Source organism: Onychostoma macrolepis, chromosome 17 (assembly GCF_012432095.1).
Source record: "Onychostoma macrolepis isolate SWU-2019 chromosome 17, ASM1243209v1, whole genome shotgun sequence".
NCBI lineage: Eukaryota > Metazoa > Chordata > Actinopteri > Cypriniformes > Cyprinidae > Onychostoma > Onychostoma macrolepis.
The window spans coordinates 24,899,971-24,927,492 of NC_081171.1; the positions used below are offsets into that span (position 1 = coordinate 24,899,971).

Below are 27,522 nucleotides of genomic sequence, written 5' to 3' on the forward strand. Positions count from 1 at the left end.
AAGGAATAAAAGCTGTTAGTATTTTTCATGCCGCTTGTCTTGATTTCAACTGTAAACTGCAGTAAATTGTATTTATAAGTACGTTTTTATTTATTTATTTATTTTTTCAAAACTGTAGGTAATAGTATGTTTTTATCACTGCAAAAATATGATTTTCTTACTTTGTGTTTTCATCTTGTATTCCATTACAAATATCTGCAAATTTTGGACCTAGACATATTTACTTGCAAAAAAAAAAAAAAAAAAATATATATATATATATATATATATATATATATACACACACACACACACACACACACATATATATATATATATATATATATATATATATATATATATATATATATATATATATATATATATATATGTTTTTTTTTTTTGTTCTTACCCCATTGGCAGATTATTTTATTTGTTTTTTAATTTGTAATATCTTAAGTCATTTTGCCTCTCAAGTAAATGTATAGATATTGTTTGTACTAGAAAATTTGAATTTTGTCCTTTTTTTTTTTTTTTTGACAATGAGCCTAGGTTGTAAGTTTGATATGAGGAGAATGGAAAAAGGAAAAAAAAAAAAAAAAAGAAAAAAAAAAGAGAGAAAAAAATTTAATGTGATGTCAGATTCACAAATAGTTCAGTCGAACACATCTGTCCTTACGTGGACAAGAAACAGCGTGGTTCTCTAACGACTGCTGTGTTTGTCTGAACACGGTAGTCGATCTTTTTTCAGATTGATGATAAGGCATTGCTGTAGATCGCCGCTTGACTTGCTGGCTGAACGTTAGCCAGTATCCTGCTCTAACTGCCAACACCTTCAGTATTGATCGCCTCAGGCATTACCCTTGGAAAGGGGTATTGTAGAGCTTCTATTCTTTGTGATGTGGCCCCAGAAGAGTCGTCGTAGCTGCCTTTATGGTGTTTGACAGTAACTGCACCATTAAAAACGCTAGTATGCAACCCACTGTCATTCCCTTCAACCCTTCTCTGGATACCGTACAGTATTCCTCCACCTTTGTCTATCTTTTGCTCAGGCAGAGATAAAAAAAAACACACTTTTCTGCAGTGGTGAATGTACTATTATATCTCCAAGAAGTTTGACTGGCACGTTGGTTGATCTTTGACCTCAACACATATGAGATCATAAACAAGGCCGTCTGCTTTGACTGAAGAGGCTGTCTTATACTCCCTGAGCCTGGTCTAGGTGATTTGTGTCAGCTCGCGGTGATGAAGCCGTCTCCGGTGAGAAGATAGGGCAAGATTGCCTTGGCAGGGTTTCAATTAATATCTGTCCATTGCATCCCTGCAGATTTGCCAGCTAGATGAGCAGGATAGTTTTTCAGGATACAGACATCAGCTGATAAAGTGGACGGATGTGTTTATGGAATGAAAGAGTGACACACTACTGTTCCATGCTTTTGAAGATCATGAGTTTTAGACTTCAGTATAGATAAAATGCAATTTAACATCCGATTTTCAGCCTGAAATTGCACAACATCCTCTACATGATAAAGTGAAATGCTTTCACTATCGCCGTCTGTCACGCACATGCTCTGTCACAAAATACAACAAATGACTCGTGATATTTGACCTGTGATTCTGTTTGATACCTTTTTTGGACGACAACCTGAAAAGCTCTATTAGTCAGCAATGGTCTCTCATTGTTTCTCATTTAATATTTTCTAAGGGATTTTAGGAGATACATTTTGTGCCTAAATGAACTGAACTAGATGGAACTAGTTTTTGTGCCTACAAACTATATAAAACATCTGAGATCTGTGAGCATCTTATGAGCAGTAAAATTCCCCTCTGGATGTCTTTCATTATGACAAACTTAGCTAATTCATTTGAGGCACTCATCTCTATCATGGTCTCCATCTACGCTTCATCTACTTCCTATATAGTAAATTCAGTTAGGCCATGTTGACTTTATGGAAAAGGTTTTTTTTAAGGTTCCATATGAAATAAGTCATGCTAATGCTTGAGCATTGTAAGGCGTACATGTCCCTTGACAAATAGATGTATTTATGGGATGTATGCAGGGGAGGATTGGCCATCGGGCAATTCTGGCAAATGCCAGAGGGGCCGGACAATTTTTTTCAAATGTGGGCCTGTCAGATTTTTAAAATATATATAGAATTTTTTTTTACAGGCCAACAGTGCCTGGGATGGGTTTTTATCACTTGCACGATTTCACTATGTTTATAATAATAATAATATTAATTATAATAAATGTTAAGTGTTTTACCCAGTCGTCCGTAGGTCCTGAGATGGGCCGACCCAGTGGCAGACCGGCCATCTGGAGTACCGGGAGTTTTCCCGGTGGGCCGCTGTACAATGTGAGCTGCCCCATTACGTAAATGTAAAGAATTAATTAATTACAGTAAATATAGCCTATCCCTCCATCGGCCCAGACGAATGGCACACGCAGTCCACTTGAGAAAAACATTCTAATTAATTTAGCGCGTTCTGGCTCAGTGCAGCCGCAGCGGCTCAAAGCGCTCGTCAATGTCAAAATGTTTTAACCAATCAAATTGAAGAAGGCGGGATTTACTGTTCACAGAAGCTGAGCTGAGATAAGATGTAAACAGCTAAACATGATGAGACAATTCAGCAATATTTGCCAACGGTTTACAAAAAATGTTTAACGACAGACATTAATTTTCAGGCAAGCAGACTACTAGGCCTATTGGCCTTTTCAAATTTCTCAGATTGTAATGCCATTTACATTGTTTGCCACAGTGTAGCTACATAGAAACATTAACGTAGCCGTTTTCAGCAGACGTTTCTATATCGTTATATTTCTTCCGAAATTTCACGTGTCTAAGAAAATAAATTATGCCAAAAATTCAGCTTTGATTACAGAAATAAATGATTGTTTACTATATATTTGCATAGAAAACAGCTATTCTAAATTGTAACTCTATATATATTTCACATATTACAGTTTACTGTATTTTTTCAATTCTATGTACAATTCTTCATTAAAAAAAAATGCAAGCAATTGAAAGGTACAATAAAAACAGTCCACATTCTGCACTACATTCCAAGTCTTCAAGAGCAGTGCATTGTTATGGACTGATATTATGGTAGGCATTTAACTTTAGTGATATTAAACTGTCCCTCTAAGAGATATTATTTACAAATTGCCATATACACCAGTAAAGACAAATTATGATGCAAAGAAGTATGACGGTCATTCATTAATATTAATGATACTAATTATATATCTGTACTGTGTTATATTTGTATGTTAGTAAGTGATGTTAAAAATAGCTCTATAATGAGCTGGTGGGTTTATGGTGTGGTGGGCCGCTCTGTGCCAAAAAGTCCAGGGCCCCTTTTTAGCCCGAGTCCACCCCTGGATGTATGTATAATGGCCATGCTTTCTTTAGAACTGCTAATGGCCACTTGAGAGCTAAAGACTGTCTGTCTGTCAGACTAGTCAAAGGTGTGAATGTGAGATTTAGACCTCTAACAGAAAATCTGCACAAATGTAATTTCTTCTCAGACACCTTGTATTTGATGCATCTGGCGAATGGACCAGCCAATTAGTGGTTGGTCTGTAGCGTATGTGATATATCATGCGCTTAATGGTTTCATGTGACATGTTTTCGGTAGTCTAGGAATGCCATGTTGTTAACCTTGTAAATGAGTCATGGCATGACTGGCGTAACTGAACTCTTGTGTCACATCAACAACTAATTTAAAGAATATTCTACCTTCAATGCAAATTGCCTGTACCACACTGATTATTACCACAAGAAAAGAAAGAAAGAGAGAAAGAAAAAAGAAAGAATCTAACTTGTCTTTAATGAGCTTAATGATCACGTATAAAAGTAGACATTTCTATTTTGTACTGTATTTTTGTTAATGCAGTACAATTAAAAGTAAATCTCGATTTTAAAATGATGCTACCTTTTTATTTTATTTATTTTATTTTTTTTGCAGTGATCTTGCTAGAGCAGGGTTCCTCAAATCTTTCCCTGGAGGGCCAATCTGCTGCAGAATCTCGAACCCTTATCAAACTCACCTTCCTGTGATTTTCTAATGATCTTGAAGACACTGATTAGCATGCTCAGGTGTGTTTGATTAGGGTTGGAGCTAAACTCTGCAGGAAAGTGGATCTCGTGGACCAGATTTGAGGATCCCCGTTCTAGAGAAATTCCTTTCTGGTTATGCCTGTTGTCCAGGGACATTCTCCAAGTCTTTCTTTCTTTCTTTCTTTTCCTTTAAATTAATTGATTGATTAATATTTTTAGTAATACTAATAATAATTTATTCTGACAATGTGGTTTAGACATAATTCCTTTGGAAGGAGATTGTATAAAAAAAAAAAAAAAAGTCACATTCTTTCCTGGTATCTTTGTGTGGCAAGTTAGCAGCTGCATTGGATGTGCATGGTCAAGACATTTATTGGTGAATGATTGCCAATACGTTATTATATGAGTTATGGTCTCATATTTTAATAATTTAATCACAGTGCATTACATTGTAAGTGTTTTTTGTACATGCATTTAACTGAAGGACAAATCAGAACAATTTAAGTGGCATTCACAGCATCGTTGGCATTAAGTTGGTGAAGCTTGAAGTCGAAATAAAATCAAAACTTACTGTGAATGATTCATTACCGCATGCTTGGCTTTGTAATCATTCGAACTGCAAAAAAAAAAATAAATAAATAAAAAATAAAGGTTTGGCTTTGCAATCTTTCGTTAAAATGTAATTTTCCTCTTGCTCTGAAATGACTTTCTTTGTGCGCTGACATCACTTAGGCCCTGCAGGCTACTGGAGGATGTTAACCAATAGACAAATAGCAATTTAGGCATTATTTCAGCAAACTCACAGACGGTCTGGCTTCATTCTGGTTTAAAACACCCACTGTTTTACAATTCAAATGATACCCACCCTTTACTTGTTGAATTTTGGTTCCACTCGGAAATAACATATTACCGAAGTAAAAGGGGTTGCAATTGCTGTTCCCATTGACATCAAGTTGTATTTAACCCCAGATATTCCCTATTCACGTTAAAGCCTGAAAACAAGAATCGCCATAGGGAATGACAAAAAATTTCCAGGGTTCATCTTTCATCAAAAACATTTTTGATGAAAATGACAGCAGGTATGCAGAAGAAAGGTTACTGAAAGTTGATAGGCATGATTTAATAGTCACTGTTGTACAATGAGAATGAAAGCGACAGACAGAGAAATGGAGAGGAAGAGGTCAAAGCTGCAGTTCAGATTTATAGAGGGTCGTTTCACTTTTTAAAAGCTGGGCCTGCATTGCATTAACTCTGCGATTATGGCGGGAGCAGGGAGGCGTAGCGCTAAATCACATCCGCTTTCATATAGTGAGGGTATTTCATGTTTGTGTCACAGTATTCTGAATGCCAAATACACTACCCCGTCTCACTGATACTACGGCTGGAAAATGGCAGGTTTGATCCCCAGGCCAGGGTAATATCTTTTGGTTTGAAAGTAAAAGTAAAAAAGCCAAATGAGTTAGCTTTGAGCACCTGTTAATATAATCAACATCATAAATAGTTTATCTGGTTAAGTTGGATATTCTAAAAGAGAGGTTTTCAACTGGTGAGCTACGATTCAAAATATGCCACAGGTCTGTTCAAATAGGATACATTTTACAATGTGTGATCTTAAAGTGGTTATGACATGAATTTTTGTAACACTTTATCAGTTATCACAAATTATCACTATTAAATAGCATGCATATTTCTAGAATATTGTCTGTTTATTAGTACGTATAAAGCACATATTAATCCTTTATTCTGCATGACCATATTTTAGATCCCTTAATCCTACCCCATACCTAAACTTACCTTAGCAACTATTAATAAACAGCAAATTAGAAGTTTAAACGTGTAAAAGTCATAGTGAAAAGTTAGAATAGTGAGAATTGGACCTTAAAATAAAGTATGACTGATTCTTTTCTTTTTTTTTTTATTTTCTTCCTCAACGTTCCTTGCAAACAAGGCTTGTGAGTAAATAACCACTATTATGGTTGGCTAATGTGATTGCATGAGAAAGGAATCGGTGTCCCCTCAATTTTTCGAAAACATCCATATATAACTGGCAAAGAATTATGAAACTGTTTACGTACAGCTTGCAGTGCATTTGCTTTCAGATCCAATACAGTAGGCTGTGCCATCTTTTTTTAAGAAAAGTATATTTTTGAACTCTTCAATTACACTGTAACTTGTTTACAAAACAATCTGCAGTCAAATGTTCCGAACAAACATATAATCCTCCAAAAATGATCTTGGAGTAAGATTTTTCCTGAAGCTGAAATCCTTCTAAAGGTTGTACAGCAGCGCAAACAGCCTATTCAGAACAGATGTACCAGGGTGAACATTCCTTTCCTTTTCCAGTTGATCAATTGCATGAAGTATATCAGAAATTAAATGGATATGTACAGGCCCGGATTAAGAACACATAGGGCCCTGGGACTATAGCAAACCCAAGGTCCACCCTTCATACCATATTGGTGCCAAAATGTTTTGTACCACAGTAATATATATATATATATATATATATATATATATATATATATATATATATATATATTTATTTATTTTTAATCAAATCTTTAACACACAGTGATACAGTGAGTATGTATATTAAATATTCCAGGCTACAACACATTAAGAATAAATGCATCAGATATATGAAGTCAAAGCAAACAGGTTTTCAGAAACAGCAAGAATTTGGAGCATATAGGGCTCCCTTAATCAGGTAACGCCATTTCATCACTTATCTTTTAGAGTTTGTTTCCCATGCGTGGCAGTAAAGCCGAGGTGATTAAAAGAAACCTGCAACTAGCTTAAAATAGTTTTTTTTTTTGCTCATATCTTTTGATGTGAAATAGCGCAGGCACTGGACAATAACTAATCTTTCTTGTGTGCTTGTGTTGCGAGCTAATGTACACATAAAAAAATGAAGTATACTTTGGCTTTAATAACAGCGCTTAATATGTGAGGGCATGGCAGGGTTTTGGCAATCGCCACACTGGGAAAAGTTTGGGTGCTCCCGATGGCCAGTCACTCTACTGTAGGTCTACTTTTCCTTTCTTAGCCAATCACCTTGGGCCCCCTCGATCCGAGGGCCCTTATGTTAATCCGGACCTTGATATCTGTATATTGTATCCATTGTAGACTGGATCATTGATTATAATGGGTTCTACAATTATTTTATTGCGTTTCGACACTCACATCCAGCATGAACAGGTGTCAGCCATTAAGTGACTGTAGTGCAAGGGTGTATTTATTTATTTAGGTATGCATGTATGCGTTTTCTTTTCACTTTTGCACTATAAGCAAATTTGTCACTGTTTGGTGGACATTTCTGATGTAAAATCTAGGTTCTGAAGCAGAACCAATGCCCTGTAATGAAAGCAGCATCTCTCGCTGTTGAATGAAAACATTAAAGTTAAAATTAAGCCATAAGTCATTATGTAAGACTCTTTAAAGCTCTGACTTCTGCTGTTTTCTTCCCAAATGCAAAGATGTCACATCATCTCATGGGAATATGTATAAATGATGTGCATTAAATGCACCAAAATAAGTTTGGTAACACTTTATTTTAGGGTCTCTTAACTAGTTGCTAATTAGCATGCATATTAATATAATATTAGCCATTTATTATTAGTAATTAAGCACATATTAATGCCTTATTCTACATCCCTAATCCTACCCAATACCTAAATTTAACAACTACCTTACTAACTATTAATAAGCAGCAAATTAGAAGTTTATTGAGGGAAAAATTGTAGTTAATAGTTAATAAGTGTTCCCTATTCTAAAGTGTTACCATAAGTTTAAAATACTCTGACATTTAACTTTTGAGCTCATATGCTACACAATTTAGAATTATTTCTTACACAGTCTTTTAAATAACTCTAAAGGGAAGGGAATAAAACAAAACATTGGTCTAATTGAAATGTTGTGAAAACTGAAATATTTACAAGACATGAATTCCCAGAGTTACTAATTTGCATTTAGATAAGAAATTACTTTGCCATAGCCAAATGCGCTCAATCATAAAATGCATTAAATACCAGGTCCTCGTATTTTCATTAATTTGTTTTAGATGCCCCTCATTAAAAATACAGTTTGTGCTTTTCAGTACAAGCAATAACATCTGCAGGAGTGCAGGGAGTGTATACGATGTTCGCCTCAGTATATTAGTTCTCCCAGCCGTATAATCATATTTTACAGTAGTAAATGGCTGCATTATGGCTGCTGTCTTTTTACCATTCAGAGGTAAATAAACCACTCCCAGACTTCTGCACGACTGGTTTCATTGGTTAGATCTGGTCTTTTCTTTGTAATAGGCATGAGGCACTGCAGAGACTGAATTCAGAGGCATACAATTGCAACAGTCCCAGTAATTAGGACAGTTTGAGTGCTATAAATAAGCAATTTAAACAAACATCACTGTGCTTTCATTAGCAGCAGAATGGTGTGCAGTAACAAGAGTGGGTGGTCTATGTAGTTCTTTGACCCGTTAATAAAACACTAAGAAATATATAAAGAACTACATCCATTTTGCATCCCTCTTACGGATATTGAGAGGCTGACTGCAAACATCTGGTGTTCATTTGCATAATAGTGCAAAATAACAAACAAAGGGCTTTTTCAAAGCAATATGTGTTTGTGTTTTGCCATCTGAATGTTATCTGAAACTTATACAACTGTTTTAAATGTCCTAAAATCTAATTGCTTTTAAAAATAAATGTACTGACATTTTGAGTAAGTTTACTCTTAGGCTTTTGCCTTTTTCCAAGGTAAAAATGATCCTGGGTTTGGAAAGGCCTGACTCCCTTATTAAAAATTGTTAAATAAACATATTTACCAATTAATATTAACCAGATATTGAACTTAAATCTCATATTATAATCTCATTAATACATTTGCCACACTGTTAGCTGTTATTTACTTTCCATTATTTAACCATTGACCATTTATTGAAGCAACATATAATGGGCCTCATTTATAAATCTGAGTGCACAAATCAACTTACAACAGAGTTCAAGTGTGTTTCATGAAACATTTGTATGCCACCAATCCCATGGTACGAATGATCATAAGGTAATAAATGTGGCAACAATCATAATTTGAATACCACACCCATAAAAACACCCCGGTTTAGAAGCCTTGCCCCTAGAGTTTACAACATGGAGAAACATAACATGGCCAAAAAGAAGTAATCTCATGAAAGAGAAATTGATCTTACTCCAAAAACACCGGTAAAACTTGAAATTGCAAACAATTACATTAATTTATATGTTTATTAGATACCAGTAAATATAACGAAAAAAATATTTTACATTTATTAGTATTCAGAACAGAACAAGAATGAAAAATAAGTATCTATACAATTATATATTAAACTATAAAATAAAAAACAAATTGGTCAATAGTGACATTCATTTTAAACAGCATACAAACGTCAAGCTAAAATTAATTTATTTAAAGTGAAACTGAAATGGCATCAGGCTCACAAGCCTCTCTTATTCGACATGAATACAAATGTTTCCATTTTGCCATGTAACATTTGGTTGCTAAACTTTATTATGGTTTATTATGGTTGACTGCATTTCAGTTTGATGATGAATAGCTGAAATGTCAAGTTAGCAATGCTAGAACTAATGTTGTGTGTGAGTGCGTGAGGTGCAAGTGCAATCAATTGGATTTAATAAAATACAAATATAAAGAAAACAAATTAAATGCATTAAGAGTGTCTTTTTTTTTTTTTTTTAATGGTACCATTTTAGACTTTGCTAAGGCACGTCAAATTAATTTGTATAGTGCATTTAACATGCACCAGCAATTTAGTTTTGCTTTCTCTGGCACCGCGATATCAAATATAGCCTTAATGGCTTGCATGTGCGGAAGATGAAATTTGCTCTTTTGACCTTTTACAACCAGTGCCAATTGATTTGAAACATTGGAAGAAGACATGAAGACATGTACTACATAACTCTGAATGTCAAGAATGGTAAATATGACGACAAACAAGATTAATTTCATAAATGTGCTACTAGCTGACCAATGGCTTAAACGAACAACTAGATTGTGGCACATCTTACCCACAAGCTCAATTTTCCACTTTTACGTATTGTTCTCCATAATCATTTAATTTTTCCGGGTGGTGTTTTTCTGAATACTGAAGGCATGAGATATATTTGTGGCATATGGAACCGATGTCTGCCACTAGGGACACATGTCTGAACACCAACCTCCTCCTCTGCACATTGTTTGCATTGGATTTCACCACCAAGTTTTAGGATCTGTCCTAAATTTACGGCATTGTGAGCTAATTGTCATTTTCTCTTCTTTTTCAGGGTGGTCATGCAACGTAGATGCCCATACCCTATCATCACCATTGTCATGCACCACTTTCAACATCATCATCATTGTCATAATCATAATCATAATCATCCTCATCCTCATCATCATCATCATCATCATCATCATCATCATCTATGTACATACTCAACATCAACTCTGTCATCATCCACCTTAGAGTTATTCGCACCTCATTGCCAGCTACATCATTATAGTCACAGATGAGCTCCACTGTGGAGACATTAAGCTGTCAAACCTTTTGAGTATCTAAATGATGAGGTAGATGTTTTTGATCTTCACCGCTCTAATGCCTGTTGGGTAAACTACTGGAGTGGAACATTAGGACAGATGTTCTCAATATGAATTGATGGCCATGGTTAGCTTATTTGCACAAAATCTAAACCACTTCACAAGCAAGCAATGATTTAAGGAATAGATAGCCTCATTAGCTTTGCTGATCAATGGTGTGTCCATGCCTTCAATGACTTCCTCAACATCAGAGGCAATGGAGATGAACGGCTGCTTGCAGAACAGCCATTTTGGACAATTTACGTGATTGCTTGCGATAAAAAGCTTTCCAGAAAATCAAAACAAGGTGTTCTCAATCTCAAATGTGGGTCAATCTCATCGCTTCGTTTTACGTTCTCTTCTTTGCTGACACTAATTAGATTACAGTGGCCCTTGAGGCTCCAATACAACAGCATTTGTGGAGCAAACAGAAGTTGACAACAGACTTTGTAGGTTAATTGGTTGTGTTGTTGACTTTTGTTTGATCCGCAATCATTCTTCTTTTGTGTCCCCCAAAGCCACCGTATTAGTCACAGTCACCGTTTATGACACACTTTCTTAAACATCACAATGATCAGAGAACCATGAAATTGATATAATCAAATACGCCCCCTTATTTTATTCCGAAATGTATTCTTTTTTGTTAACAGTTTATAATTACTGCATACCACATAATATAATTGCTGATAGGTCTTTATTTATTTATGGAAATTACTCACAACCTAGCCTTTACATGCTACCGTTTAAATATTTGGAATAATTTCAAAACCAGCACCAAATGTACAGCTTTTTTAACATGGTAAATTTGTTAAGTAGCTCACCCGATACAACATTGCATTTATGATGCGGAGCACTTTGGTACTAGTTTCATGAAGCATGAGTCAGGATAAAAGAGCTATGTAGAAGTAGAAGTGTAATGTAGAAGCTAGCTAAAATGTCATGCAGTCGTTGTTTCAGTTACCTTTATTAGTTAGTTAGTGGTTATTTTCAAACAAGAAACATTTAGCGACACTCACCGGACATTTTATTATCAAGCTGCTGCAATACGTGCTACAACCAACAGAATAAAACATCGCCAGATTCACGTTCAGCTGTTTCGGATAAAACCGAACGTGCTTTTTACTGTACATTAGTGCAAGTCACTGTACATTTAACTTTGAATGGGTTGCAAAACTTACAAACAAGTAATAGTTTGCAAAAATTTTGCTACAGGTATGTTTTTCCAATGAGCCTGGGTTGATTATGGAAGAACCTTCTGGAATTTACAGTGTAAAACACCCGTCACCTGTTCATAAGTTCAGAGGTTCAAGGCCAGCCTTTGAATTTGTTGCTGTTGTCAAAATGTCTTCAAGTATACTATTACTATCACAGAAAGCAATAACATCGCTGTCACACATAAATCATTCCCACACCTCAAACAGCTTTGTGTAGATTTCCCTGGCTAGGGTTCCTCCACTAAGACTGCAGGCATATTGTTGTGTATCTTGGATGGACAGATGGATGAAAAGGAAAACAGAGATAGTATTGTACCTTTCCCATTTTCATAGAACTAAATCTGTTACAGTTACCATTTTGGTGGAGCAGTATTGCATTTCTGTGACAGAAATCATAAACCAGATCACATGTTATGATGTGTAAAGATGACCCTGCTATCTCGCATTAAGCAAGCTGACAGTTGTGACCAACTTGATACACAGCAGAGGAAAAAGAAGACAAAGAATAAAAAAGAAAAAAGAGTAACAAATCATTTAATACTGACTTTGTAAGTCAGTTCACCAACACAATTTAATTTCCTAAAGGCTTAAACACAATCCATAACCCTCATGTTCTGTTTAGTCTCGGAGAGACCTTAAGGTCATTCTAATATCTCTAGAAATATATTTCACATCGAAGAATCAGATTGATACTTCATGTCTTTTCCTAATCTTATGATAACTGATTATAAACAAAATACATAAATACATCTCAACTGCCCTTCATGAAAAATGTTGCATAAGTCTCAGTGACCCTGGATATTAAACACTAGTAAATGCATGATTTTTTCATCAAGATTTTCTCACATCTGTACACACAGTACAAATACACTTCTACCAGCTGTCTACTTTAATCTGTTTTACTGTATTTTTGCACAGTGCATTTTTGATGGGGTAAAACTGAACTCAAACAGGAAAAAGCAAATGTTGCTTAAATTATATAATTATGCAAGGTGAACATATTTTTAAAAATTAAAGGGAAAATAAGATTTTTTTTTATTTTTTAGAAAATATATTTGTGTCTATGTGTAGTGGAATTATTTAGCGTTCAATTCAACATTCTGTACAGTATTATATTGTGGCGCTCATTGTGGGATCATTACCTACACTACCATGGGAAATAACAAATTTAAATAATATGCGACAAAACTCTTTCAAAGATTTAGTGTCATCCATACGGCCTTACTCCCAGAAGTTGTGTGAAGCCAGCCAATCAGATGAACTTTTCCTAAATTGAGAAAGTGTTCTCCAGTTTTGTATGAAACATGCATCAGCCATATGAGTGGTCTTCCGTTTGAGGCTGCAATCCAACTGGCCTTTCATTTGCTCTCCAAAGCCAATTCTGCTTGCATTTGGCGAAAAGTCAAGTGTTAATTTTGGACATGGCATTCTGAATAAACAAACCTAAAATAAATACTGATTATGATCTATTCCAATGTTAGAGTCAATAGGAAAGACTTTCATACAACACAGACCCATTACCTTGCTCAGAGTAAACAATTTCTCAATGTAAACAGCTAACAATGGTAACACTTTAGAATAGGGTACACTTATTCACTATTAACTATGACTTTTCCCTCAATAAATTCCTAATTGGCTGCTTATTAATACTTAATAAGGTAGTTGTTAAGTTTAGTTTTTGGGTAGGATTAGGGATGTAGAATAAGGTCATGTAGAATAAGGCATTAATATGTGCTTAATTACTACTAATAAATGGCTAATATTGTAGTAATATGCATGCTAATAAGCAACTAGTTAAGAGACCCTAAAATAAAGTGTTACCCTAACAATTAAGTTTGAATACACACATATTTGACAAATAACTGCTCAGTTTTTATTCATTTTTGTGTTTTAGTTGTACTTATTGTAGTACATCAAGTTAAACTAAACGAAAATCAGAAATTTTGCGACTAGCTGAAATAAAATTAGTTTTAAGTCAAATTTCAAATTTAAGTCAAATTTAATTAAATTTCTGTTAATATTTATTATATTTTCAATTCCATTTAGTTTAAGTTAACTATAATAACCATCTCTTAAAGCAACACTTTGCGGTTTAATTTCTTAATTGACTCTCAGAATATTTGCATAATAGCTGGTTCTTTCTGTTAGCAATTAGCTATGATCTTAAAACATAACATAAAATGTGACAAGCTTAGCTTTAGGTTGCCTCTTCCAAACGGTTGTGTAACCTTTTGGATAAAGCCACTGTATATGTCCTATCAAGTTATTACCATTGAGATTAGCTTGGTAATTAATCATGCTCGTTTAATTGGATTTCCTGTAGCTTAGGCTGTTCATATGGGAGCACTTGAAGCAATGCATTGATCATAGGAAGTGAATTGATAAGGGCCGACTCTCAATTCTCAGACTCCAGTGATCCATAACCCCGCTGATAGGTCTGACTGGAATGAAGGAGTGCATGTCTGTAATCAGGTGCGCACGCGGAGGTCAGGTGACTCTGAATCCACGTGTGCAGACTGCAGAGGAAGTTCAGTCAGGTTCCTGAAAAAAAAATCAATGCGCCTCTGTGGCAGCATCAGTGTTTAATTCAGCCCCTGACATTTTTCTTTTTCTTCTTTCTTTCCCTTCTTTTCTTTAGTCTTAGGCTTTGACGAGAATTTAATGACCCGCCATGAGTGGATGGGTAATCAATTTATAAGAGACTTAATGTATGTATCCACATCCAATCTTAATTAATACAAACGGAGACAGCTGCTGTGATATCTATGCTCTGCTGCTATAGGAATGATGGGCAGAAAAAAAAAAAAAAATGGGTCATGGGGGTTTGCATGAACCCATTCAGAATTCACAGCTTGTCATAACAGGCTCTATTCTAATTTCCCTCTATTTTCCCCTATTTTTCGCCTTCCTCATTTTCTGTGACAGTCATGTCTGAAGGACACATAGGTGTGATTAACATTGCAGTTCAAAATCTTATATTATGTGTGAAATACTAAAGCTTCACTCAAGTGCCCGTCCAAAACACTGAGATTAAAGGACCAGGTCTTGTTCTTCATTTTTTTTTTATATTGTGCTGCTAGATTTGTACTTACTGCTAGAATTGGTCACACTTTATTTTAAGGTCCAATTCTCGCTATTAACAAACCATTAACTACAACTTTTGCCTCAATAATCTCCTAATTTGCTGCTTATTAACAGTTAGTAATGTAGCTGTTAAATTTAGGTATTGGTTAGGATTAGGGATGTAGAATATGGTCAGAATAAAGTACTAATAAACAGCCATTATGGTAATAATAGGCCTGATAAACAACTAGGTAACGAGAGATTAGTTGGTCCTTATACTAAAGTGTTACCCTAAAATTGTAATATGACTGTAGTCATTTAACAGATGCTTTTCTCCAAACAAATTATGGGGTTGTTTGAGGGAAGGTCTTTTCATTCATTCATTTATTCATGGAGAAACCTATTATCTGAAGATATTAACTTTTTCCATTATATTTCAGTTTTTAAGAGGTTTTACTGTACTACTTAATACATGCACAAAGTGTAAATATGAATAATAAACTTATCAGTAACTCATCAAGTAGATGAAGTCAGCCCTTTTCAGTTTTGTCTATTGCCTGAAGAGAAATTGTCCAGTACCTTTTGAGAAGCAATGAGAACACAGTTGTTTCTCAGATAAAGGGATATACAAATTATATACTGTATACAGTGGCATTGTGAGAGGTAGGGTATCGTCAAAGTGTGGGTTGCTTCACAAATTGAGTCCAGGCAGAGGTCAAGTTACAAGTTGTTTCTTCTTTTTTTTTTAAATCATCAATTCCAAAAGTCAAAAGTTACAACAGAGAAAAACATTGTCCAGCTTCTCTCCACATTCACCCACAAGAAGAATCCAAGTCCCTTTTGTTCCCAGCTCATCATCAGCTTTTTCCCTTCATTCCCAACAGCTGTGCCTCCCCCGCTGAGGAACATGGTAACTGTAGTTCGGGACCAGGTGGCCATCTTGGTTTGTAGTTCCCATTGCTGCAGCCATCTAGATGGCACATACCTTCCCTCTATGACACAACCTCTCACAATGCCACAATATATATTGTTTTCATGATGCATAAGATGAGTGGTTGGGATGGTTTTTTAAAACATGAAACTATCATAATTGTTATTTATTTATTTGTTTGCTAGCTAAACATCATCCATGACTTACGTCCTAAATTTTGGTTCCTCATGCAATGGCACTTTGTTCATCTATATTTGGCTTAAGAATTTAGGCAGACATATAAATTATAAATTTAAGTGGATCTCATTGGTGGAATGTTAGTTTGTGATGACTTTTGGTCTGTTTCATTTGGCTTTGTTTGGTCAAATCATTTAGATTCCTTTTAATTTAGCCGACAAGTTACAATAAATTAATTACTTTTAGGTTACACTTTATTTCAACAGTCCACTTTAGACATTCTACTAACTATAAGTAACTTTGTAACTACATGTCAACTAATTCTCATTAATTTGCAACTACATGTCTACTAACTCACAGTAGGGTAGGTTTAGGGTTAGTAGAATAAATTGACATACTGTACTTGCAAATTTTCTCATAGTCAGTATGTTGTATATTGTGGACCCATCAAAATAAAATGTTTGAAGATATTAAGCAGACAGTCTACTAATACTCTAATGACTGCTAGTTGACATGTAGTTGCAAAGTTACTTGCTGTTAGTAGAGTATCTAAAGTGGACTATCGAAATAAAGTGTTACCTACCTTTATGATGCTTTAATATGAAAATTGATGTTTAAAGTACCACCGACTTTTGTCGCCTTACATCACTCACTCTCTTTTGTTGTTGTTGTGTCATAGTAGAAATAAAATAATTGGGGTTCAGAATGACATGAGGGTGAATAAATTATGACAGGATTTTTAGTCCTTTCAGTGTTTACAGACTATAGTTGTCGGATGCTTTTTTAAAGACCTCTTAACTGCCCAGTCATATCACCTTGTCCTATTGTCTGATATTTAAGAGGATCTGATAAGAGAGAAGGCCTCCTGTGCAACTCCCCCAACGGCCCTTTACGGGTAATTGAATTTATTTCAGGTTCACCGCACTGCCGCCAAACAAAACCCACGAGAACAGCACTACATCATGTCCTATCAAACATGTCTTTTACTTCACCCAGTTCTGCTTCTTATCAAGTGTGTGTTTATTTATTTATTTGGAAAGAAAGAGTGTTGTGGCCGAGCAGGCCTGAGATTGGAGCACTGGTGGATGACGAGAGATGAGGGGTGAGCGGGTGCACAGCTAAAGCTGAGCCTCATTGATCAAATGATGGAAAGCTCATGAGTTCTCAAAGACAGAGGAGTAACCAGCCATGGGCAGTTACATATTTTAAGGACAGCGCTTAAAGAATATGGAACAAATGTGAAATGCTCATGCAAATGTGTTGAAAGCTTCGTGAATTACCCCATAAAGCCATGCATGCATGGGTATTTGTTGTTGAGTATCATATTTGAAACATCATGCAGCCTTTTTAATAACTCATATAGTATGATAGAGAAAAATATACACAAGGAGAGAGAAATCAAATAAAAGTATGCCACATTTATGTATTTATTTATTTATATTTTTAATCTATTAAATAACATCTGTATATGGATAGTCAAGTAAACCTAATTTGCTTCAGTCTAGTAAGTTTTAAACACTACTTACAATATACAATTTATTATTATTATTATTATTGTACATAAAAAAAAAAAAAAAAAAAACATTAATTAGCTAAGCCTTCTATATTCACTATTAACATTGATCATTTTCAGCTGGGAGGCCATAAGCGAATTGTCAGCAAACTTAACAATTACAGATATGCCCAAAGCATGTCCAACACGTCATTTCTTGAATGGCCATTAGTGCAAATGTCAGAAACACAGAAACCATGACATACTGGCTACATCAGGCATGGTTGCGTACAAAACTACCTTCTGCCAATTGAGATATAACATGCAATCATGCTGCAACCAATGTAAACTTCTGACTCAACTAATGGCCTGATTTTCAGGCAGAAATAATCAGCTGTTAAGTAAGGAATTGATCTTTTGCTAAGCCCATTGTTGTTAAAATGGCACTGACCGATTTTAGCTGTTTTTTACTTGATGCTTATGGATTTATTTATTTATTTTCTCTCAAAATATAAAGTAATGCTTTCACAGTTATTTAACTTAAAATCAACAGCTGAAAAGAATTTACTCAACTTCAGTATAGCCGTTCTTATGGAAGCTTGTTTCCCCCACTTAATACAAATTTAAAAAGGTAATTGTGATGTTTCATCTCACAAATGCTGTATGACTTCGACAGTTTTTTTTTTCCCCTCAGAATTGCACGATGTAAACTTGCAATTCTGACTTTTTTTCTCACAATTACAAGTTTATAGTATCTTATAATGTTGTCTTCTTTTCTCAGAATTGTGAGATACAAACTCGCATTGATTGATATTGATTGTATCGATGTACTGATTGATCTTGTAGAGGCGTGCACAGTTCGTAGATCGGGAAGAAGGAGGCGGGAACCGGCGAACATTTAAACACGTTAATAATAAAATAAACAAACATAAAAGTAAAGCCCTCACGGACGAATGCTGCACACAAAACACCAATAAAAGTCCAGGCCTGGTCCTCTCTCGTCTTGCACTGTCCACGCTCCTCCTTTTATCCTTCCAGAGCTCCTCCCTGGGACTCGAGACCGGTGAGTGGCACAGGTGTCGCTCATTATCATTAACTCCACCGGCCTTGCTCCATTCCCACGGCTCTCGGCCCCGCCCCACTCGCCACAAGGCGGTAGCATCTAAAGACTTTACAGTACAGTAGTGAGTGTAAGGTCGAATTTACTTTGTGAAGAGTCAGTTGAATAGTTGGTGTGAACAATAACAGCCTGAGAGTGTAGGGAGTGTTTTTTAAACAATCACTACCAGTCAGTGCCCTGAGCTGTATAGGCCATGTTTCCCATTGATGGTCCATTGAATACGCTAGCGGTCTCAAACACTGATCTCTGCTGCACTTTTATAACAACTCATGAAAGTTGTTTTCTGTTTACTATTGATTTCCTCTTAATGGTCATTTGGAGTGATTAAAGAGTATATGTGCACTTGTGCTCCTCTGAGGCCCTATAAAGTATTGGACAAAGCACACTTTTCATTACTATCCACAAAGGTTAGAATGACCCATGACAGATCTCAACCCGCCAGCAGTTTTATAGTCCAGAACAGACTCCCTTTATTCCCTATCCAATTTAGCTTCTTATTAATTTGCCTGGTTTGGAAGGTAAGGAGAATAATCAAGGTATAGCACACTCAAAGAAACCTGTCCAGTTTGCTTTTGGTCCACATGGAGATATAAAGAGATACAAAAGTTCAAAAAGTTTAGAAAGTGTTTATGTACCCGTGGAAAAGATTTGTAGGAAAACTAGATTTAAATCACTTATGATTTGTATGCTGTTTGTACTGAGACATAATATCAATGTGGCTTCTGACCTTGGCTAATATATCAGATATATTCATGATTATATTAATATATTTTACAGATGCACAAGGGTGTAAAAATCAGTTAAAGTTTCAGTTAAACATTTTTCAGTCTTCAGTTAAAGTTTAAACATTTATGTGTTCTTAATTATTTAATAGTAAAAAAAATGCTCCTGCATTTGAAATAGACTGATAAAAGCAAGAGACAGTGAGAGCTTATAGTTAAATGTGCAAACTGTACAAACTGATTTGAAGTCAATATCCTGAAATCTGTTAACAATGATGACTAAACATGATTGTTTTCTGACACTTGAATGCAGTTGTAATATAGTAACTGATAACTTTGCACTTTGTAATCTAAAGGTCCAAGGACTTTGTTTTTCTTACCTTAGAAATGTAATTCAGTAACCGTTTTCATTTTAATGATACTCAAATCAAATTCCCTGATACCCAAGCTTAGTAATAAAGTCCAATTACTCAAGTAATCTAAGCCACTGCTGATTCATATTGTGAATTTTATGCCAAACTTTTTCCTCTATTCACCTGCATATGATACTTAATGGTGCGTATGACACCCTTCAATCTTAATCAGTTTCCAAATTCAAAGTTATAAGTTTCTCTAGGAGTGATAATGGAGATTTAATTAGCAAAAAAAAGTATGGAATAAAAATTGTATCCAAATGACTATGCTATGATAGATGGGATAGATAAGACAGAAAGACTTAAATAAAAGCGTGAAATGATAAAGCATACAATTTGGAAAATCAAAACAAAGATTCACTTATAGCCAATATGATACTTACAGCAATTCAGGACATGTATGTCTGACAAAATACTCTTTGTTTCAGTTCCTTTGTTGCTGATTTACAGGATTCCATTATTTGCTCCACTGACAAAGGAACAAGACAGTTGGTGGGCAGAGCTACATTATAATGCAGAAAATTAGACACACAAGTTAAAAAACAAACAAACAAAAAAAAAAAAATGCTGAAGACAAAATATATATTTGTGTTGATATAAATAGTGTATAACCTAAATAAACCCGCAGTGGTTCTTGACCCCCAAATTAGCTTAGACAAGCAGTGCTCCATAAACAAATGATCTGTGTCAGCAATATCTTTGCAGGTGTGTAATGAAGGATGATTGAAATAAGCAAAAAACTAAAGTAAAACTAATTAAGGGAGATTATTTTTGTAAAATACAGACTATTCTGTGAAAGAGAACATTGTGTGCATTAAATACTGCAATTCAATTCAAAAGCATAAAAGCATGTTAAATCTATTTAAGATTTGTGGATTTAAAATCTTTATTCGGAATGCATCTGTGTCTGCGTGTTTAACTTTTTTGTTATTTTTTTTCTTTAACTTTTTTTTTTTTTTTTGGTCCAATTTCACCTTATAGTGCTGTACTGTATTCTCTAGTAGGCAAAATTGTTCTTTTAAGCTCTCAATTTTCTATGTGGGATGTTTTAGAGAAAACTGCCCTTGGAGGAAAGTTAACCCCAGAGAGAGTCAAAAATGTTCCACAGATTAGATAATGCCTCTATCACAAGCTTAACTTCTTCAGTCATTTTTTCTGACACTGCAGTATATTTGCAAAGGCCCTTGACGGCAAACTCTACTTTTGTTTGCAGAACGGCCCTCATCCACGAACTCAGGACACCCCACCGCCGCCCCCAAATACTGGAACTTTTCTTGGATAGCTGAGGATGAGCTAACTTTCCCTGAGGATCCTGTATCAACTTCAGGTAAGTCGCCAGGCATCAGTGTCATAAAGCTTCTTGACCTCAGAGACATAGGCAGACAGTTTCAGGATGTGATGTGTGTAGGCAGTTGGTTGTCAGAGTGCATAAACGTCCATTTCTCATTCCACACACGCTCTCATAGCTTTTGACTGCCTGGTCTTGAACTTGCAGTAAGCATCAAGCTGTAAGGATTACAAATGATGTAACAAGCCACATCTAAAAGGATGTTTTAAAGAAGATAGCCAAGAAACTCTATCAGTATTGTGCACTCAATGTATTCAGAATCTACCGTTAAGATGCATTCAATGCTTTTATATCTTGGTTAAGTGCATTGCTGTTGAGAATGTTCCAAAGTGTAATCTACAATAAACGATTACCTCGTGCTGCATTATAAGATCATATTTTTAAGCAGTGTAGATGTCAGCCTTGAAGGGAAGCAGTATAGTGAAATAAGTCATGGGAATATTATTACAATATATAAATGTGCAGGAACATAATAAGTATGTAAAATAAAAAGAACAAATGTTTAAATTAAAATTCCATTCTACAATATAAAATGATGTGTCAGGTAGGCTAAAAAATTGGAAACATGAATTAACTGGTTTTGTTCTGGTAAATATTTAACTGGATTAACCAGATGCAACAAATGGCATGGGTCAGATAATGTAGATATTAAATTAAAAGTCAACTACATTAACAGCTGACCATTTTAAGACTAGAATACACGACACAAAAAAAAAATAAAATAAAAAAAATAATAAAAAAAATAAATAAATAAAATAAAATAAAATAAAATAAAATAAAATAAAATAAAATAAAATAAAATAAAATAAAATAAAATAAAATAAAATAAAATAAAATAAAATAAAATAAAATAAAATAAAATAAAATAAAATCCATATAGGGCTTTAAATATTTACCTATATTGGATTTAATGGTTTTAAGAAAATACATTTTGTTTTTACCTTTATTTTCACAAATGTATAAGGAAATGAAATGTAAATAATAAACAGTGTTGGGGAAACAATGTGAGTGACATAAGCAGACTACTTTTTTTCAAGTAACGTGAAATAACGCACTACTTTTAAATTTACAAGAAAATATCTGAGTTACTTTTTCCAATAAGCAAATTACTTTGTTTTCCCATTTATACACTGACACCTCTCCTGTCCAAGTGTTGAGAGAAACTGGGTGTAAGGTGCAGAGGCACTTCTTTCAGCAGGAGGCTTAATAGTTTCTCTTTTGGTGTGAAAAGGCCTTTACATTTGCCAAAATGATCATTTCTGGGGGTTTTGCAAGTCCAGCTCAGGTAATAAAAATAACACAAAAGTAATGTAATGCATTACTTTCCATTAAAAAAAAAAATATATATATTTTTTTTTAAAAAGTAACAATGCAATTAGTTACTTTTTTATTCCAAGTCATCAAGGGCTTGCCACTCGAGTGTTCACTCATGCAATGTTAGCAATGACTTGCATCCAAGTCAAATAAATGGAGGGAAGGACATTAAAACACACACACACACACACACACACACACACACAAGCAAACAAAAAAAACAATGCAGCTTATGTCTGTAATGGACTGGCCATCCATCCAGGGTGTTTCCCTGCCTTTGGCCTGAGACACTCCAGCATACCCACAACCCTACACAGAACATGCTGTTTGAAAGATAGATTAGCTTTCTTTTTGGACAGATGTCATCAAGCTCTCCTATTTTTCAATCCCAACCACTATTAATCAATTGGAGTCCATTCTGGTACAGTGTGTAATACCTGTGTATACAATATATATATATATATATATATATATATATATATATATATATATATATATTAGTGCTGTCAATCGATTAAAAATTTAAATCGCATTAATCACAGTGTGGACTGTGATTAATCATGATTAATCGCAAATTTTAAATACTAGGATTTACCTCTAAATGTGTTGAAATAAAGAAATGCATGACAAACTAGTTTAAGGAAACAGAACCTTTCACACTTCCGCCAGGTATGAGACATAATCCTTATTATTCTTTTATCATTATTCTTTTGTTTTTATTCAGCCATTATCAGCCTTTATACTGGCAATAAATTGTTTACCAAGCCACATCGCTTCAATCCCAGTATACATTTACCCAACTATTATCAAAAGTGTTTCTAAATAAATACAACAAAACAAAATAAGAATTGGACCTGTTCTGCAGCTGCATTAGAGCTAACATGCTTCATAAGACAATTTATAAGATTAATAGTACACTTTTTCTCAGAACTCACTTCAAACCACCATCGAGTGTTTGTAATGACTTCCTTTTACTGTTGTTAAAATATGCTATTTATAGCCTTTTATATCGCTGCACAAATTAGCATAGATGTGCACAATCCTATATCCAATATCCTATCGTAATCGTGTGTTTATTATCTTATATAATCTATAGTGGCTGTTGTCATGTTATTTCTGCTGTGTAAAGCCTTAACATGTATGCTGCTGAAACTCACATTGTTTGTGATGTTAACTGCCTTTCCGTTCTTAAGTTGCCAGGTACATTCCAAGTATAATACATATTAGTAAAAGGATCTATTTAAATTTGTGTTTGTCTATATACACTTTGGGTGGCCGCGGTACATTATAAAAGTAGCCCAAAAAACCGCAACCCGCCACGGCTCTGTAATTTTTCCCTGTATTTTCAAACTAAACCACTTGTGCCGCTATCGTTACCCTGGCAACACTGGTGCTGTCCCCTCATCACACAATGATAACCTTCTGCGCTGCGATGACGGGAAGAAGTTGGGGTCAAACCTTATCAAACGATTAATCTGCCTTAAAAAAATATTAACGCGTTAAAAATATTTTTTATTAATCGCATGCGTTAACGCGTTAACGTTGACACCCCTAATATATATATATATATATATATATATATATATATATATATATATACATACAGTATGAAGAGTTTATTTGCAAAAAACATGTTTTTTTTTTTAAATTACTTTATTATGCTCTCATGTTTTTATTGTGTTTTATTGAGTTAGTTAGCTGTTTTTCAACCTAGTCAAAAAAACAAACAAAAAACAACTGCAGTTTCATTGAGATTAATTGGAATGCACAATTAATGGAATGATTTTTGAGAATTGTTAAAAAAAAAAATCTGTTTTTGCAAATTAACTCTTCACTGTATATATATTAGGGGTGTCAACATTAACGCGTTAACACATGTGATTAATCTAAAGATTTAACGCGTTAATATATTTTTTTAAAGCAAATTAATCGTTTAATAAGGTTTGACCCCAACTTCTTCCCGTCATCGCAGCGGGGAAGGTTATCTATCATTGTGTGATGAGGGTACAGCCAGCCAGTGTTGCCAGGGTAATGGCACAAGTGGGCTATTTTGAAAATATAGTCGCGGGAAAAATTACAGAGCCGTGGGTTGTGGTTTTTTGGGCTACTTTTATAATGTACCGCGGCCGCCCAAAGTGTATATAGACAAATAAAAATTTAAATAGATCCTTTTACTAATATGTATTATACTTGGAATGTATCCCTGGCAACTTAAGAACTGACAGGCGGTTGTAACATCACAAACAGTGTGAGTTTCACCAGCATACATGTTAAGGCTTTTACACAGCAGAAATAAACATGACAACAGCAACTATAGATTACATAAGATAATCAACACACGATTACGATAGGATATTGGATATAGGATTGTGTACATCTATGCTAATTTGTGCAGCGATAAAAAAAAATAAATACCATATTTTAACAACAGTAAACAACCAAATTCCACATGTGATCGTAAAAGGAAGTTATTACAAACTTTATACAAATGTTATTAAAACATTTTGTTGATTTTGACCACCCCTCACCCCTCACCTCCCATCCCCAAATATTTTTTTTTTGTTGGTGCAGTGCAACAATGGTGCAGAATTAGGAAAAATTCTCCTTTCACATATCATAAGACAATGTTTAGAGAACAATACAAAATCACAAATCTGTCAAAAATGATTATGTAAAAAGGTAAAAACACTTGAAACACACTGATATAGACATAGGTTTGTACCGTAGTGCAGGGCTGGGAAACTTCGGTCCTGGAGGGCCACTGTCCTGCAGAGTTTAGCTCCAACCCTAATCAAACACACCTGCCTGTAGCTTTCTAGTAATCTTAAAATACATTAAGTAGCTGGTTCTGATGTGTTTGATTAGGGTTGGAATTAACTCTGCAGTATAGTGGTCCCCCAGGACCGAAGTTTCCCAACCTTGATGTAGTGTATCATGTCATATCATGTACTTCATTGGATGAGATTTTACTCCGTGTGAAACTTCAAAAAGCACTTCTTCTTTGCTGTGAAACAGAGGTGCACGTTACACTTTTTGCACATCACTTTGGGTGTTCCTGCACACCCAGGAACCCTGTATCTTCCTTTTTTGTCACACATTATTTGCCCATATGTGTGAATGGGAAATCCTGTTTAGGGATGGGAGTCGTGGGCCCCTGCCTCCTTACCCCTTATTGCACAACGTTGCCCTGAGGCAACGAGAAGAAAAACTGAATTTCTGAACATGTAAAAATTAAAAAAAAAAATATATCATAAAACGTTAAAAAAGTCTTCTCTACACCTTCATTCACACATTTTTTTTTTCTTCATACGTACAGGTGATGTCATTTTAAATAAGAAAGCAAATAATCTTGCCTTCTTCTCACACCATGTGCTCCTGTGACCATGTGTCAGAAAAGGGAGTCCTGTCTTCAAATGGTGCTTAATAGTGACTCCCACACCTTATTGGACTGGTCTTTGATACTTTAAGCATTTTAATTTGTTGCAATCATTTAAAAAAAAAAAAAACATGTATTGAACACGGGTCATAAGACAAAAAGCTATGTTAAATGTCCTGTTACACTCTGAAATATGTCAGATTATAGAAGCAAAAAAATCTAAAAATAACATACTAAGTAGGACTTTTTTTAATATTATGGTAATGGAATATGATAAGCAACAGCTGGGGAATTGTTAAAAAATGAGTTTGCACATTTGTTTCCATGGGTGAATGAATCTAAATCCACATATCACCTGTGAGAGCTTCAATAAAACTCTTTGGGGCTTTGTTCATATCAGGGAGAAGCGGTGAATGGCCTTGTCAGTTATCCCATAGGGCTCAAACAACAATAAAAGTCTCTGAAGTACCACAGTTTTTGTCAGAGGTCAGACTGTCTGCCATAATTTAGTTGTGCCGTTGCCAAGAACTGTCACGAATGGCTGTTTATGCAACACTTCTTCCCTTCCGCCATAGCCCTCAAATCTCATTCCCGCTCGTGTCCAATTCAGGATGATTGATGTGGAGATTGAAGCTGGAGTGGCTGTAGCTTGAGCCCTTTCAGCCTGGGTAATTAGTGTCCCTCTACTGGCCATGCTCTCCTTGATTTATGTTTGGCGCCGGAAAGCTAACAATGTCCGCCATCCATCGACATGATTCAGACAGTGGGGTGGTCTGGATTTTTATTGTCGGAGTAAAGCCCGCTATGCACTGTATGATTTTTTTGGAATCCTTTAAAATAGTACCCTGGCAGATTGTACATTGTGATCTCAAGAAGATAGACAAGGCAGATATGTGATATGACTGTATGATAAACTGAAGCTAAAACATCTAGCCCCGATTCATTGACAGCCAGTCAAGGATTGGATTGAACAAGTTCAAGGCAGCATTCCAAAATCAAAAGAATTTGATCACCATACAGGCAAAAGTTAATTTAAAAAATAAACAAAGTGGCATCAATGAATTTGAATTGAGGTGTAAATGTCATACAAGGCGATCAGAGACAGAGAATTTGCCGAATTTTTTTTTAAACCATGTGTCCACCAAAGTGCTAGCTAGCTAGCTGAAACCATCAGATGCTCTGCTGAAAATATCTCACCATCTTTTTTTTTTTTTTTTTTTAGTTGAGACACTTTGGAAGTAATGTAGCAGACACATCACTAATGAAAAGTTGCAAGCATTTTTATATCAATATTCGTAGTAGCCCGGGTATCTAATCTGATACAGACATGAATACTCAATATTTCCTTCTCCTCGATTGTTGTTCATTCGTAGTAAAGGTAGGATGTGACGATTGGTTGGTGTGGTATTTCCCCCTCCCGTCCTCCACTGTGATTGGATGACTAAGTAAAAACTGACAGTGATGAGCGCTGAGTTTTATCCAAAGTTGAACATTCTTTGTCACTTTGTCATGCGGCTGGCATTTAAAAAAAAAAAAAACAATGAAAACAACTGAAAAAAAATATGCTAGCCTCGGAAAAAAATGCTTTGGTGGACACATAGCCTAAGGTTTCCAGAAATTTGTTGTGGCCAAAACCATGCAGTTTGCACTGGGCTTGAAACAGCTGTCCTTCTTTATTCCATCACATTCACAATTGCAAAAAG

At 35.1% G+C, this 27,522-nt stretch overlaps 1 protein-coding gene across 1 annotated transcript in view; it reads left to right on the forward strand.

The window, feature by feature from the left end:
- The window catches only part of alk (ALK receptor tyrosine kinase), a 473,710-nt gene that overhangs the window by 166,030 nt on the left and 280,158 nt on the right, over positions 1-27,522 (forward strand). Inside the window, 1 exon segment of the mRNA XM_058750233.1 lies at positions 20,995-21,108. Within this exon segment, the coding sequence (XP_058606216.1) occupies positions 20,995-21,108 (114 nt within the window).